At 35.5% G+C, this 15,454-nt stretch overlaps 1 protein-coding gene across 2 annotated transcripts in view; it reads right to left on the reverse strand.

Annotated features, from left to right (window-relative positions):
- Positions 1–15,198, reverse strand: part of LOC134741986 (uncharacterized) — a 53,767-nt gene extending 38,569 nt beyond the window's left edge. Inside the window, exons 1-2 of one of the 2 annotated variants that reach the window (XM_063674903.1) lie at positions 15,088–15,198; positions 14,757–14,896 (exon numbers count right to left, since the gene is read on the reverse strand). In XM_063674903.1, coding sequence (XP_063530973.1) covers positions 14,757–14,777 — 21 coding nt within the window. In that variant the 5' untranslated portion in view covers positions 14,778–14,896; positions 15,088–15,198. The other variant, XM_063674894.1, reaches the window with a different exon arrangement.
- Between the last annotated feature and the right edge of the window lie 256 nt (positions 15,199–15,454).

Genomic DNA, 15,454 nt, shown 5'->3' on the forward strand with positions numbered 1-15,454 from the left:
TCGATTGGTGTAATATTGTACATACCATAATATTTATTATTTATTTATTTATCGGTAAGATATTTTCTTAAATAAATGGTAAGTAAGGTACATGGTATTGTACGATTATATGTATTCATATCTAGTTATATCCGATTGTTTACTTTTCGTTGATACTTCTGCATAATTGTTTAGGCGTCATTTATATGACAAAACATAGAAATTTCAATCGAGACGAAGGTTTTAAGATGTCATCCACATGGAACCCAGTCATTAGTAAGTGTAAGCGAAAACAAATATCGAAAGTTGAAAAATCGAATATTGTGAGTGTTGTGTGTCGACCCGGTGACATCCCTAGTGCGCAAAACGTTCAAGTTAATAAACAAGACCAAGTGCGGGTAGTTCGAAAAACTCGCGTGCCTAGAAGATGTTGATGTCAACTTTAGCAGTCTTCTCCGAGACCACGGGGACAACGCCGTCCTCGAAACGTCGGAGGTAAATTTAAAACTTATTTTACGCGATTAAGTCCCGTCGTTGTAAATAATAATGAGTAAAAATCGTGAAAGTTTAAATCAGTGTCATTTATATGATTTTATTTCGCCCCTTCTTAATTGGCTTACTGTCGTTAATTAAAGTGATCGAACCACTGCTATTAGTAATAACACTGTGCCATCAATAGTAGTTACGCAGACTAGACTGCATACCCGTCAAGATAGGTCGGACTTAAAAGCAAACTTGGCAAACTTGCATTCAATATACATTACATGTACAGCATTGTTTGATGCTTAAATCTCAAAGCACAAAAGACATTAAGCAAGCAATGTTAAAACCACAGTTGTGAAATTCCATTTGGTTCTAGCCAGAGCGCTACATCTCTTAGACATTACTCCTGCTGGCTACCGCTTTCCGCTAACGCAACGCACCTCATACATATTTAAACAATATAAACTATATTCTTGTATCGATCAAAGCTCGATCGTAATCACGCTTAGATTGTATCGATGTTAAATAACTCAGGAACATTAGCGCAAACCCAATGCGTATGAAGAGAATAACAAAAGTTGTATAACCTTGTTCCGTCTAGTATTTAACTCTGAACTGAACAGAAAAGTTCTACAGGACTTATTGACTCTGAAAACTTATAATCCGAACTTCTGATAAACTGATAGCTGGCATATACGCAATGATCTGATTGTTATAATATATTGAATGCGATTTAATATTTATACATCTTCGATCTTTATCTTATATGCACTACATACTCGTATTATGTATTCGTAGTATAATATTGCATCCCATTGCCTCGTGCTACAACCGCCCTTTTATTTCGTACTCGAGAATCTCGAGATCTTAAAACAGAACCCATTTAATTCTGATGCCTTTTGGGATATGAATATACCATCCAAATTTGAATATATTTTGCTATACGGGGACAAAGATAAGATTGGTATCGCGCCTCAGAATGCAAAGTACATGGTAACAACAAGCTGCGACTGCGACTCACGCGCTCGCGTGCACTGAAACCAAATCAAGTGTGAACTAACGTTGCGACAGAGTGACACAACGCAACTCGCTGGACATTGTACTAGTTAACATCTTGGGCCAACATTATAGGCATTTGCATAGCGATAATGACATAAAACAAAAAGGATTTGAGAGGGCCCGCCTAATATAAGTAATAAGAATTATCAAATTATGTATGCAGTTTTCTTTCGGATGAAATATACAAAGAAAACTTGATTGTAAACCAATCCCATATATACATGAAGTTTTTTGTTCGTAATTTGTTGTATCTAAAACAGCACAACTCTCGGCTGATGATACTAACAACAAATAACAATATAATATTTTTAACAAATACATTTACATAACAGTTTTTAAGTAGGTCCACTATCAAGATATGTACATTAACTAAACAATAAGACTCATGCATTATTGCATTGCGTCACTCTCGACATGTTTCTGTGTAATCACATGTAATTAAATTCGCAAATTAGCTTGACCAATTACGTATCAGCACGGCACTCAAACTAGAGCAAAGATTTGACAAACGTCATACCGCAACCTTCGAACTAATTTGGACCATACACATATGGGGCTTATTTAGTCATTAAATTGCAAAAAGAAACAATGAGATAGATACCTTTATTAAGTAGGTACTTATATTATTTAGAGGTTGTCGACTACAATCAAAGTCAAGGTCAATTAACTGACGGCTATAGTGGATTGAGTACATAACAGTGATTTGAGCCTGACGACCCGATTCGAACTTTAAGATACGTCAAATATTACGTCTTGATACGATATGGATTACATGTCAGTGTCAAAAGTGACGTTTCTTCAAACAAAAACGTCACTTTTATCCAATTGTAATTAATGTACTACGTAGTTCTCGCGATATCGAGATAATATTTTAAATATGCATAACTATATATGTATACTGAGGTAAACTAATGGAAAGTAGATTGTACGTTACAGAAACGATTCCACAGCATCTTACGTTAACAAGACAGTCGAATAATTACGACATTTACCTAACAAATATCTCAAACGTTACGACAGCCACCAATGAACGGATCTCTACATATCACGTGTGAGGTGTAAGCGCCCAACTGCTTGTCCTGGATTGCGACATAAAATATTACTATTGGCAACCGAGACATCAGAAGGCCTGAATACATTTAACAAATTTATGTATCCTATAGAATAAATAAAAACAGTGTCTATATTCGCACAACAGATATATCGAAGTGGACAAGATAATAAATACGACTCTCTTAACAAGGTGGTAGACTAAAAGTTCAGATATTTTAGGAACTGCACGAGTACCTAAATGTTAATGGTGACTGTGTTCAGTAATATGATAACCCCTAATTGAGTTTTGAAAAAAATGCTGCAAATGAATATAAAACGATTCCGGCTATAATAATATAATAATATGAGTAGGAAACTCTGATTTCAAGTTGCCATAATGCACCGAATAATAGGTACCTATATTACAAAAACCTATTAGACAGGAAGTATAAGTATAATTTTATAAACATAATTATCGTTACTTCAACCAGCAGGAATGTATGACCGTATCTATAGCGGAACTAAAGTATGTTATGTATATGTTGAATTTAAAAAAAGATTATTAAAGCAATTTTGGCATTGGGCAAGCGGGAAGTCGAAATTAGAAATCGCTTATGTTTTCTTTAATAATTCACTATAAAATAATTAATAAAGATTCGTAAGTTCAGTTCAAAGACTAACCATGTGAATTCTCTATCGGCCCGATTTGAACAATGCTTCAAGAAGTCAAAGGGATACGATACCGATCTGTCAGTGTCAAAAGTGACATTTCTTCAAACAAAAAACGTCACTTTTGACACTGAGAGATCGGTATCGTATCGCTGTGACTTCTTAGAAGCATTGTTCTAATCGGGCCGTTTCTAAAACAATGAGCGATATCATCAAATAACGAATCTTTTTTAATGATTCGTGATTGATTTCCTCAAGTTGCTGAACTGGGCGTTACCATAATGACGCAATCTCATATGGCTCGCCAAATCGCATGATGTGCCTGGACTAGTGCTAGAGTATCTCTAGCACTGGTGCCGTGGGTACTAGTGCTAAAGATACTCTTGAGACAATGAGAGTTTTAGCTACATTATCAGGATTTCAAACATAACATTTTTATATTTTTCAAATTGCCGCCTTCTTCTACTGACAAAGCTGGCTTGCCGGAGTATATCTATGAATCCACTAAATAATTAAGTATGTGGTCAAAAGACTAAACTTATCAATTGCACGATTTTGGCGAATCGCGAGTTCACAATTCGAGGGGAACTACTAATTTAAATATTGTTCAAAATATAACCTAATACCAAAAAAGAAGGACTAGATGCAGGGCACTCTACTTGTAGCAGCTGCTTTTCTCAAATTGGATTGTACAGTGTGAAAATGCTCTACCTCCACATAAACCATTTGAAGTATGTGACCTACTCAAAGTATAATAAGAGTCGGTAGGTAATTATTAAGTTATACCAAAGATAGATATAACTCCGTAATAGATGAATACAGTCTAAGGAAAAAACGTGCCTCGAAAATCAAGAAAATTTGATTCTCGATCAGAGGGCGCTACTAGCTTTGGCCTACTGTCGTATAGATGGCGTTGACGGTTTCGTTTGTTATTTAACAATTTTAACGCATATCAGTAAAAACACATGGGTCAAAATCATAAAAATAATTAATGCAAATAAAAAAAAAAACATTTATCCATATTTAAATACATTTTATCGTATTTTTATAAATCTTCATTTTTAGTTTAAAGGTGTGTCGATAGATGCCAGTGAATTTACTGGGGTTACAAAATTTACTATAACAGTACCGCTCTATATTATCATATCCTCTTTGGTAATACATGTATGAATTAAAAACGAGGCGTGTTTATTAATTATTCGTACATATTCATCAGACATGCATGCAGATATTGCAGATTATTCCTTTATTAATCGAACTCGAGGAGTAAATAAGTTTTAATAAAGATAAAAAATAAGACTTAGATACTTCATTGCACTGGTGCTGGTGGCCTAGCGCTAAGAGCGTGCGACTTTTAATCCGGAGGTCGCGGGTTCAAACTTCAAACCCCGGCTCGTACCAATGAGTTATTCAGAACTTATGTACGAAATATCATTTGATATTTAACAGTCGCTTTTCGGTAAAGGAAAACATTGTGAGGAAACCGTAACTAATCCCAGTAAGGCCTATAGTTTACCCTCTGGGTTGGAAGGTCAGATATCAGTCGCTTTCGTAAAAACTATTGCCTACGCCAATTCTTGGGATTAGTTGCCAAGCGGACCCCAGGCTCCCAGGAACCGTGGCAAAATGCCGGGACAACGCGAGGACGATGATGACTTCATGTGCTGTTATTAAAATCATTGTAACATAAGTAATATGTTCCCTACCTACAGTATTATATTATATTATAAGTAGGTAGGTACCTACTTATGTTAAAATATTGTATTTAAGTTTCCATTTCACACTAAAGAGTAAAAATGATCGGAAATGATACGTTACAAACATGCATTCCGTGATTATGAACAATATTAACATTTAATAATTAATATATTAAAAAATGGATTAGGTAACCTCCGAGTCAATGTCGATCAATGACAAAATTACATGATGCTGTAGGTCATGTGACCGACACGCGATTGCAGTGCCTTACCGGACTAAAATAACGTAACTTCTTACAAATTTAAATACTTAACACAGACATCTTGTTTAACTAGCAAGGCAGAGTTGTTAAAGACCTTGCGCACTAATGTCAGATATTATGTAAATAATTGAGCACCTCAGCATTGACCGAATGTGTTTACTGACCTGGTCTTCGACTACATTAACTTTGCAAAGGTTGTTAACTGAAGAATTTTAAATCAGTAACTACTTTGCTGATTACACACGCACATTTTACTTTCTTTAGATTTAATTAAAATATCCTTATTGGTAATGAGATCATAATAGTTACAGAGTGATTAAAAGCAGTCACGTTAATAGGCTACCAAACGAAGACCAAACATTGCCAATCGGGGGTAACAAGCGAAACGTTTAAAACGCCAATAATAGGTATGTTTATTCTGACCTAGTTAGTTATAAGTGAATAGGCATTTAAATAAAACTAAACAGTAATATCAATTTGCTACTATGAGTAACTCAGTATAAAACCAAATGTCACACGGTTTTGGTCTCCGCGACATAAATTCTCACAAATAAGTACAGAATTATAATCTCTTACATCAGGTGCTAAATGTTTTATTTGCATATAAATAAAGGTTAACGATAGTGTAGGAACTGTTATTTATTTGGAACACTTCCATTCTGCCTTGGAGACAAAGCAGCTTTCGTGGTAGGTTGCGCCCAGTTCCGTCGCCATACAACTAACTAACGTCTGCATTAGGCCACTCCTACATATTTAGAATCATTTGAACTGTTATACGGTTATGAAGTAGTGTCGATTTCGTTATAGACTATTATAAAATTGCTCTAAAGTAGGAACTGAAAGTGATAGAAGGTCGAACATATTTACGCCAATGCAACCATTGTTATGTTATAATGTAATAAATAAGTAAAGAGTTAACGTTTTATTGAAATTAATGATCCTAAAACTCCTAAATAGCGAAATCGCTTTAGAATATTTACAGTACGTATGGTGCTACTTTACCGCACTAGTGCTATAATAAGCACATTACATGACTATGTCAAAAATTGAAAGGGCCATATGTACTGTGAAACGTATTACGATACATGTGCGAATACGTAATTCGTAACTCGAATCATGCCGATTTAAAACACTCTCTTCGGTCGTGTTTTAATTTATCGCCACTCATTGCGAATTTCTTATTTTTCGCACTTGTATCGTAATGTACCATTATATTATTGCTCCACTCCACTCATACCCTGGGCCTGCTGAGGATCTGAACACCGTGACACCTGACTTGGTTGCTTGGCTTGGCAACCTCAAGGCTAAACTCTGATTGCCCTCAATGTAAATATGCCATACGATTAAATAATTAAATATTATTGCTTCGCAAAATAATATGAATGGGCTGATATTTATTTTGTTGTTTTTTTTTTGGCAGATTTCAATAAAATTTGGTGAAGAGGTAGAGTTCCCTATCCCCTACAATTTGCCGAGACAAGAAAAAATGATTATACGTAAGCTTCAATAAAATACATCAACTTAAAATTGAAACTGGTTATAATTATGCAGTTCAGCGCCCACTTATAATATAAATAAATCGTAAGTATCGTAACCTGAGACATATTGTGGTTTGTTGTTGTTTTGTAAATGGAAAAGCCATTTCGTCATGAAGTGTTCCGCATTCTGCCAGCTCCGGGCAATACTTGTAGGTAGCGGATTTCATGTACCTACCCGGATTCGAATTTATGTATAATATTATTTTAACCGAAGTCCCATAATTGGTCAATGTTCACGGCTGTATAATTTAATTGCACACTTAAAATAGGCAATTTAAAAGCTTCTGTGTAATTCATTTGCTGGAACATTAAATCTAAAACTTTTAAGTCAAATTGAAATAATTAGGTAAGTATTAATATTTATAATATGAAAATCTAGACAGAAACGTATACAAAAATTACGTATACGAAACAAGAAAGAATTTTAGTAGATAGAGCCGACAAGATCCTTGTATTTACGATACTAAAGCTAACCTAATTGAAATAATTGCATAGTGACATACTGGATTGGCAGCACGCACAACAAGGCACGCGGTAATTATAAATTTTGTTTGGACTGCTATCACGTGATTGAAAATTCCAGCGTTTAACACGAGGTTGGCTCGCACAGACCTCGTTACATTTCATATAAATAGGTCTGAATGTTTTGTTTATATGTAATACTAATACTCGCCATTTATTTTGAAAATAATTTAAGATTTTAGTCTTAATATTGTCTTCGGTTACCGCGATAGTTACTCATGAAATAAAACTATGAAAACGGATTATATCGCGTATATTGAATTTATAATACATCCCGACGTTTCGAACTCTTTACAGCGTTCGTGGTCAACGAGTGACACCCACCCGGTCACCCGTTGACCACGAACGCTGTTAAGAGTTCGAAACGTCGGGATGTATTATAAATTCAATATACGCGATATAATCCGTTTTCATAGTTTTATTTCATTTTAGTCTTATTTATAATTATGTAATATTTATTAAATCTCAAATCCAAATGCACGTATGAATACAAAAAAAAAATTGTTGTACTATTTCAACTAAAATATTAAATTTGGCATGGCTAAGGCCTTTCTCACACCCAAAAATGGCGAGTTGTCAATTGCGACGCTACCAAATGCCTTGTTACTGTTTTGCCCCAGGTGAAAAAGGAATAATTCCATTATTTATATAATGGAATTATAATGTATAATTAATAATGTATAATCAACCCATACTTATATACAAGGCTAGGTATAGGTACTGTAAATAAGCTGTCGCTACCTAACCTAACATATCACATGATTATTTTGATATGTCGACGACATAAGGAACACAACGTCACAGCCTCCACATGCCGCCGATAAGTCCGTAAGGCACACATGAGACGATAAATTGTCTCGTAACAGCAGCCGGAAAGCGGAAGCGGACCGCGACCGGTCCGGCACGCGTCGCCGGCGCAAGTGATGTGTGAGTGTGTGTGTGCTGTGTGTGTGCACAGCCTCGCCTCGGCTATTAGGGTCTAGGGCTATACGAGACTTCGATAAATTTATTTTGACAATTTACTATGTTGAGTTGAGATAGACTTCGATAATCACATTTGAAGGATTCTAATTCCTCTAAAAATTGATTGCGTGTCTGCAACGAATTCGAAGTTAGAAATGCATCTATTGAGACTTATTAATTAAAAACATATTTATTATTTAGATAACAATCACTTTATACATAAATTATTGAAGCAAAAAAAGTCCACCCTCTATATACAGGCTGTAACAAAAATAGTGGGGCTCCGTTTAAGGGCATATTCGGTATCGTGTTCTGATTAGAAAAAAGTAAAAGAAACATTTATTTTGTTTGAAGCGAAATTTTTATGACCTTTGTATAGAGGGTTGGCCGACTTGACCGACCTGAGTTATTTTTTCACGTCAAAATTTTTTTTCTTATCAGATCACGATACCGAATATGCCCTTACAACTATTTTTGTTACAACCTGTAGATTTGTTTGGTAACCCTGCGCATATGCGACACGCGTCGTCCTAGACAGCGCCCATTCATGGCGGAGGTGCAGACGCAACGCCTTTTTATGTCACCCGCCCGCCCGGTTTTCCGTTATGTAACATATATTCAAGCTTTATACGAAAATTATGAATTTCAAGTATTTTTTGCTTCACAGTATTTTTTACCAGGGGTTGTACGTAGCTAAAATGACAGTCGTTTATCGACAAACGCCAATCGAAAAGTACCTAAAGGTGACGTTCGCATGTCAACTACTGCAGCATTACTGTTGCGGCGTCGTTGTTGCCGCCGCTATATCTGTCAATTTCCTTCATAAAATGAGTGACAGAATGAACGTCGCAATCGCGGCAGTAATGCGGCGATGAACGTCACTCATTTTATCAAGGAAATCAACATATACAGCGGCAGTAACGCTGCTCCACTTGACATGCGAACGTCACCTTTTCAATGTATCCGATATGACAGATGAAAACGAAAAGTCGCGTGATCATAATATGTTTTAAGTTTCGATTGACATTTTCCAAAAATAAACAATAGTATAGTCCCCCAAACAAAGCTATTTAAAAGTACAAATTATTAAAAAAACGCTCCCTACTGGATATTTATTGGTAGACTAGAGTTATCTGATCGATCGTAAATCGAAAAGGACACGTATTTACTACGTGGAACTGGCTTTAGCACCGTGCACTTGGCCGTACAATTTATAGGCCCTTAAGTGAATATAACTATGTACTAATAAACTAATATTATATTAACACAATAAGACATAATTAAAGTTCGCGCGTTTTTAAAACTTTATACAAAGCTGTAAGCAACGGCAGGAGTATATCTGCAATTTATTATTTACCTATCCATTTTACGAAACTCTGTTACTAAGTAATCTAAATTACAAATTCATCCGTCCTCTCTACAAATGTTACTAAGATACTGTACTGTACGGAAATTAATGAAATGCTATTGACTTAAAGCGTGCACGTTAATTTACTTTTAGATCTTTTGAAAAATTTTCAAGTGATCCTCATCTTAACACCAATAAAACTGGCTACTTTACAAATTACTATAGTAAGTGTCCCTTTTTCATTACTATTGAGTGTAATGTAAAAGAGCCGGCCACAGTAGCAATGATTCTACAATTATTTCGTGCGCTTCATCGTAATCTCGATATTACGTGATTTTATATAGAAAATGTGATATCAGACACAAGGCCAACAATTATGTAAATTCACAATGACAAGGTCTGAATCGACATTAAAGCGATATAACAAGTGCACATTTAGATTCGCCTTGACTCGTGTACTGCTTGTTAAAAAGAGGAAGTGAGGATATGTCACAATGCTTCTATTCACAATTATGTCGGCGTAGCTGTGAGGTCGCCATTGATGTCGCCGGCAAAGAGTTCTGTGAACCAGGTTACTACTTACTAATATTTAAAGAGTTCTTAAAAGATTGCAGATCAAATAATCCTTCGCTGACAGAAAACACACATAGAAAACTAAGATTAGGTTTACTAGTCTGACTCCTACATCTGTTACACAACGTCACACAAATTTATTTTGTCCTGAGTCCTTTGAATTATTTTTAAACAAATCAAAACCCTAAAATTTCTAATGATTGATATATTTTATCTCTACAGGGTGCTTACTTAGTCACCTGCAATAATTTACAAGTGAAACACAAAAATTTTCACCAAACCAACACAAGGAAAATACTAACTGTAAAATATCAAACAAAATCAAAGCAAATCGATTCCAAATGAATGATATTAAATATTTATCATTCAAAATCATCATTTAAAAGTCAATTCCACCAGCAAACATAAGAAAGCAGCTCAAAAAATTGCATTTGATTACTGTAATGCGAGGACATGTGGATAGAATGCCACTTTCTTATCAGTTTTTGAACAATCAAGAGAGCCGTTACCAGCTAGTGTGGTCAAAATATATTTTGCATACATCATTATTCATTACGTATTGTGTAGGTATTATGTATACAGAAGCTTTTTGATGGTCGCTTGTCGCCACGTAATGCGAAATATTTGAGCACTTAGACTGGCTTACGCAACTGTCTGTCTACACGCGCACCATTAAAGTCCTATTATTTAGCTCAAAATAGGTAATATAGATTGTAAGGACGTAGGTAACTTTCGACAGCGCATAGAACATTTTGGTTCTAAAACGTTTAAAAAGGAAGTACGAAATTGCCACGTGTCGATATTTCAGTGTTTAACTCTTGCTAGTTGGTTACTATTAGGAAAACGACCTATTGTTTAAACTAGACGTTGTAAACTTGAAATATTTGATTACATTATACCTAGCATACTTCAACTACAGGGCTTTCGCTAAATCCATATCATTTAAAAGCATATTCTTTGTGCACGTTTGGACCATGCTCAGTGTAGTAGGTAGTTCATATTCGCAAATACAAAGAAATATATTTTTCTGACTAAATTCGGAACTCCATACGTAAGTATTAATTAGCTTAACCGAGAAGTAAATACGACCGTCCGTCCTGTCATAGTTTATGTAGGTAGCACTATGTTAACAAATGTAATTTACGTTACGTTATTCTTAGTAAATAGCAACCATGCAGCATGAGACTGGACACACCGAAACCTATTTAGCGAATATACGTCCAGTGTTAGCTACTAAGGTCAAAGTTCTACAACACAATAGTAAACTCTTTACTTTGCAGATGAGTATCAATGGTGATTGGTCAGAAAAAAGTAGGTAAAACTCTAAAGTCAAGATAACCGTTGATAATATAAAGCCTTGCAATAACTGAAATCCTATTCTGTGGAAACTTTTAAATTCAATTCACTGAATAAAACATTACTTTTTGCTACTTATTGTTCATAAACTAACTGCTCGCTCATTAAAGGCCCGGAACTAAGTAAAAAATTCCGTAAAAAATTAGTAGGTAAAGATTATCATTACAAAATGGGTCATTCACCGTTCAGCGTGCGGTCCCGAAGGTCGCTTTTTGCGTATCGCGGTCACGAGCCCGTCGGCGGATCATCTCGGTAATGTGCGAAACAACACAAAACTGTTTGCAATTAACGTGAGAAATGCCTTCGTGATTGTTTGATAACGTTACGCCCTTGGCCGTAATAAATCAAATATTTTGTTAAGGACTCACTCATAGCAGTAATAGCTGCCAATCTCATCACTATCTTTATCTTCTCCTATTTGAATGACTCCAAAATTTAAAAGAATGAAGGTTCTCACTTTGGTTGATTTTTTATTTATTTGTCCTCGCCTATCCTACCTATCCTAGAACTCGCTCAATTATACCGGTTTGGAATAGTATTTTTTATTAATAATTTTAATGACGTTTTTTGTGTTTAGAGGTAATTCTATTAAATTAATTTTCTTATTAACTTTACTGGCATGGCTTTGCAATGTAAAATAAAGCCCTTATAGAGTCCATATTACCTATTATTTGTAATTATTATAAGTGCAATAAACATTTTGGCCTTGAATAAACTAAGTAGGTAGGTACATATATATCAAAATACATTCCCAAGCAGTTAACATTTGTTAATATAGGCAACCACATCGCGTTAAATTCTTCATTTATTAGGTACTATGAAAAAAAAGCAATTACTGACGATTTTTTTTTTTTTTTATAAATAAATAAATAAATATTATATGACATTCTTACACAGATTGAGTAAGTCCCACGGTAAGCCCATGGAGGCTTGTGTTATGGGTACTCAGACAACGATATACATATATAATATATATAGGTAAATACTTAAATACGTAGAAAACACCCATGACTCAGGAACAAATATCTGTGCTCATCACACAAATAAATGCCCTTACCGGGATTCGAACCCAGGACCATCTGCTTCACAGGCAGGGTCACTACAAACTAGGCCAGACCGGTCGTCAAAATGGACGATGGCGATATGGACATAAAGTGTAATAACAAACAATGAAATACAATCGCAACCTCACTAAAAATAGTAATTCACACGTCTCGATACACGGTCGAGATACTATTTAGTCGAGTCAAGTTTAATTAATTATGTGAGATGAACGTAGCTTGCTCAACAAGGAAGCATGTGTTAGTGATATAACATCCAGTGAGGCAGTGACGCTGTAACAAACTCTAAGACATTGGTTATTGGAAATCGCGAACTGTTATTTCGAACCATTAGATAAATTCTTTTACTAAAGCTATTAATCATGTTACAAATTATCCGCAAATAGGGCGTTTATCGATTTCAATTCATAACATCATCACGTTTATAAATACTAACTATAATAATTAATAATAATTAACTATTGAACTACTATTGGTATAGTAATACACTTCCATGTCGTCCGTAAGTACATATGTACTTATTTTGGATCTATATATGTATGATCTTGATCTAAGCTCCGAATTTTATTATGTTTGTAGATGGTGATAACGCGGTCTTAATTGGTTAAACGAGATGCCTGAATATAAAATGATGAATAGAACAGAATAGTGATTAGGTACCTATATAATATATGATATTTATAAAGATGACACGTCGAATAGTAGACGTGACTGTGTGTTCTTGCTTAGTCCTTGAATGTAGCCGCGTCCTAATCAACAAAAGCGAATCAATAAAATTGCAGACATTAAGTTTGTGATTTCAACAGATTGCAGCTTACAACCAAGTTGAAGATGAAAGTTACTAATGCCTGTTTACCTGATAAAGTGAAATACTTGCAAATACCGGTTTAATGTGATGTAACTTTATCAGATGATTTCAAATAACCACAAGCTAATTGGCCGATTGAAAATAAAGTTTATTTGGATGCAGTTGATTTTTAAGTGGTAAAGACTTTGTCCCAGTTATTCTAGTTAAGGATCCGAAGACAAATCGAATTACTCATTGATATGATATAGGTAGGCATATATACACATTGGAGGTTGTAATAACATACAAAGCTATCCGTTTATTATGTTATTCTGGCATATAACTATAAAAGTTCCAATTTAAAAATAGATCTATTAAAATGTATGTTAAGCGAATGAGTCTTTCTGACTTCGCTAGTCACGTCCGCATTAAAATTTGCTAAACAATTGACTTGAGTCATGTAATTGCTTCAACAGTGTACGTTTATGGGGAACTTAATGCAACGATAAGGTGGCATTTTACACGACATGCGAATTAAGAAATTTGTTCCATATAACCAGTTTAGGTTCTATTTTGTAAGCGATGCATTGTAGCTAGATCGTCCGATATGCGCTACTTAATTAGGTACTTATACGGAATTTTCTATGCAAAAACAGTACCTAAATACAAAGAAGCATTGTAAGTTATGCATCCAAGTACCTATATATTAGCTTAAATTCCATATGATTGTCTCGTTTATATTACTGGTGAAGATGTTATCTAGTGAGATTAGTCGATAATGCACAGACGGCCCGGAGGTGATATCGTAACTTGCCCTGTAAACTGGTAGCTACTATGGGTGAGCAATAAAGATCGCTTACTATCCTTATCGCAATGTTAATGCTTTATTTTGACGCGTTGACAATCAATTAGTTTTGTTGCTCAGTACAAGACAAAATATTAATCTTAACTTTGCGTAACGTGAGCTCGCGTATTTTGCAAGGTACCTACTTTCGAGATTTCCATACGTTTATTAAAATGATATCGCACTATCATCGGGCAACCCAGATCCTTGAGAATTTAAAATTCATCACTGCTATTCCCACACTTTTTCAAGATAATTTGAGGGATTTCACACGTACGCTATTACAATTTGTAACTACACCGCATTAATCGAAATTACAAACTATATTTTTTATTGGTTCAATTTACTGGTGTCTCGTAATATTAAACGGAATATAGCATCTGCAACCTCATGAATTTATAATGCGAACATATTGCACAAATGTTGCCGAAAACGTTGTTTATGAGGATCGCGTTGTAAGTATTCCAAATACAATTTTTAGTAAATTTCGATCATTCTGCACAATTAGCAAAACATTTCACATTCTCTAAATGTGATTTTTATGTTTCAAATTAGTCAATTTAAATAATGATGTAAACTTACGATTCTGATGTAATTGGTCATTGTGTCGATGGGGTTGGGGACACTGTCACATAGATCAGCGCGTGAGCAGGCGTGGGAAGGCGGTGGCGGCAACGCGGGCGCACCGAGCTGGACCGTCGGCGACTGACGTACGCGGCGGCCTGCAACGGTCGGTGGTGGTAGAAGGTATCAATGCCGCACAAACATACAACAATTTTTTTAATAGATCACGTATCTATGCGCACAGAAGCGAATCACGCGGTGTCGTAACTTTTCAGTGCACGCACGCGACCTTGGCAGTGCTGGGTCGGAATTTTAATTAACGTTACAAAAGTTTATTTTAAGTACGTACTGTTTTGCGTACGGTTGGCGGAGGGCGCTGGTCGGCAGTAAGCGCTTCAGCGACGACAACTCGTTATATAGGTTAAGCGCGGCCTCGTCGTACGGGAAGTGCCGCACGCCCGCTAGGACCGCGCCCGCCCTGCCGGCCGGCGTCCGCCCGCCCACGATTGAGGACATTCTAAGCACCCTTACAAACCCCTGCACGAAGTTTGTTAAAAATACTATATTTCTAATCTAATCTATAGAAAATTTCAAAAGCTTGTTACATAGTCGTGTTTATGTGAAGGCGAAACTATACCTATTTAAGGATTACATTTTACATTAACTAATACCATTTGTGTGCGCATTTACATCTGTTATGTAACTGGTGACTTAAT

This window comes from Cydia strobilella, chromosome 1 (genome assembly GCF_947568885.1).
Source record: "Cydia strobilella chromosome 1, ilCydStro3.1, whole genome shotgun sequence".
Lineage (NCBI taxonomy): Eukaryota > Metazoa > Arthropoda > Insecta > Lepidoptera > Tortricidae > Cydia > Cydia strobilella.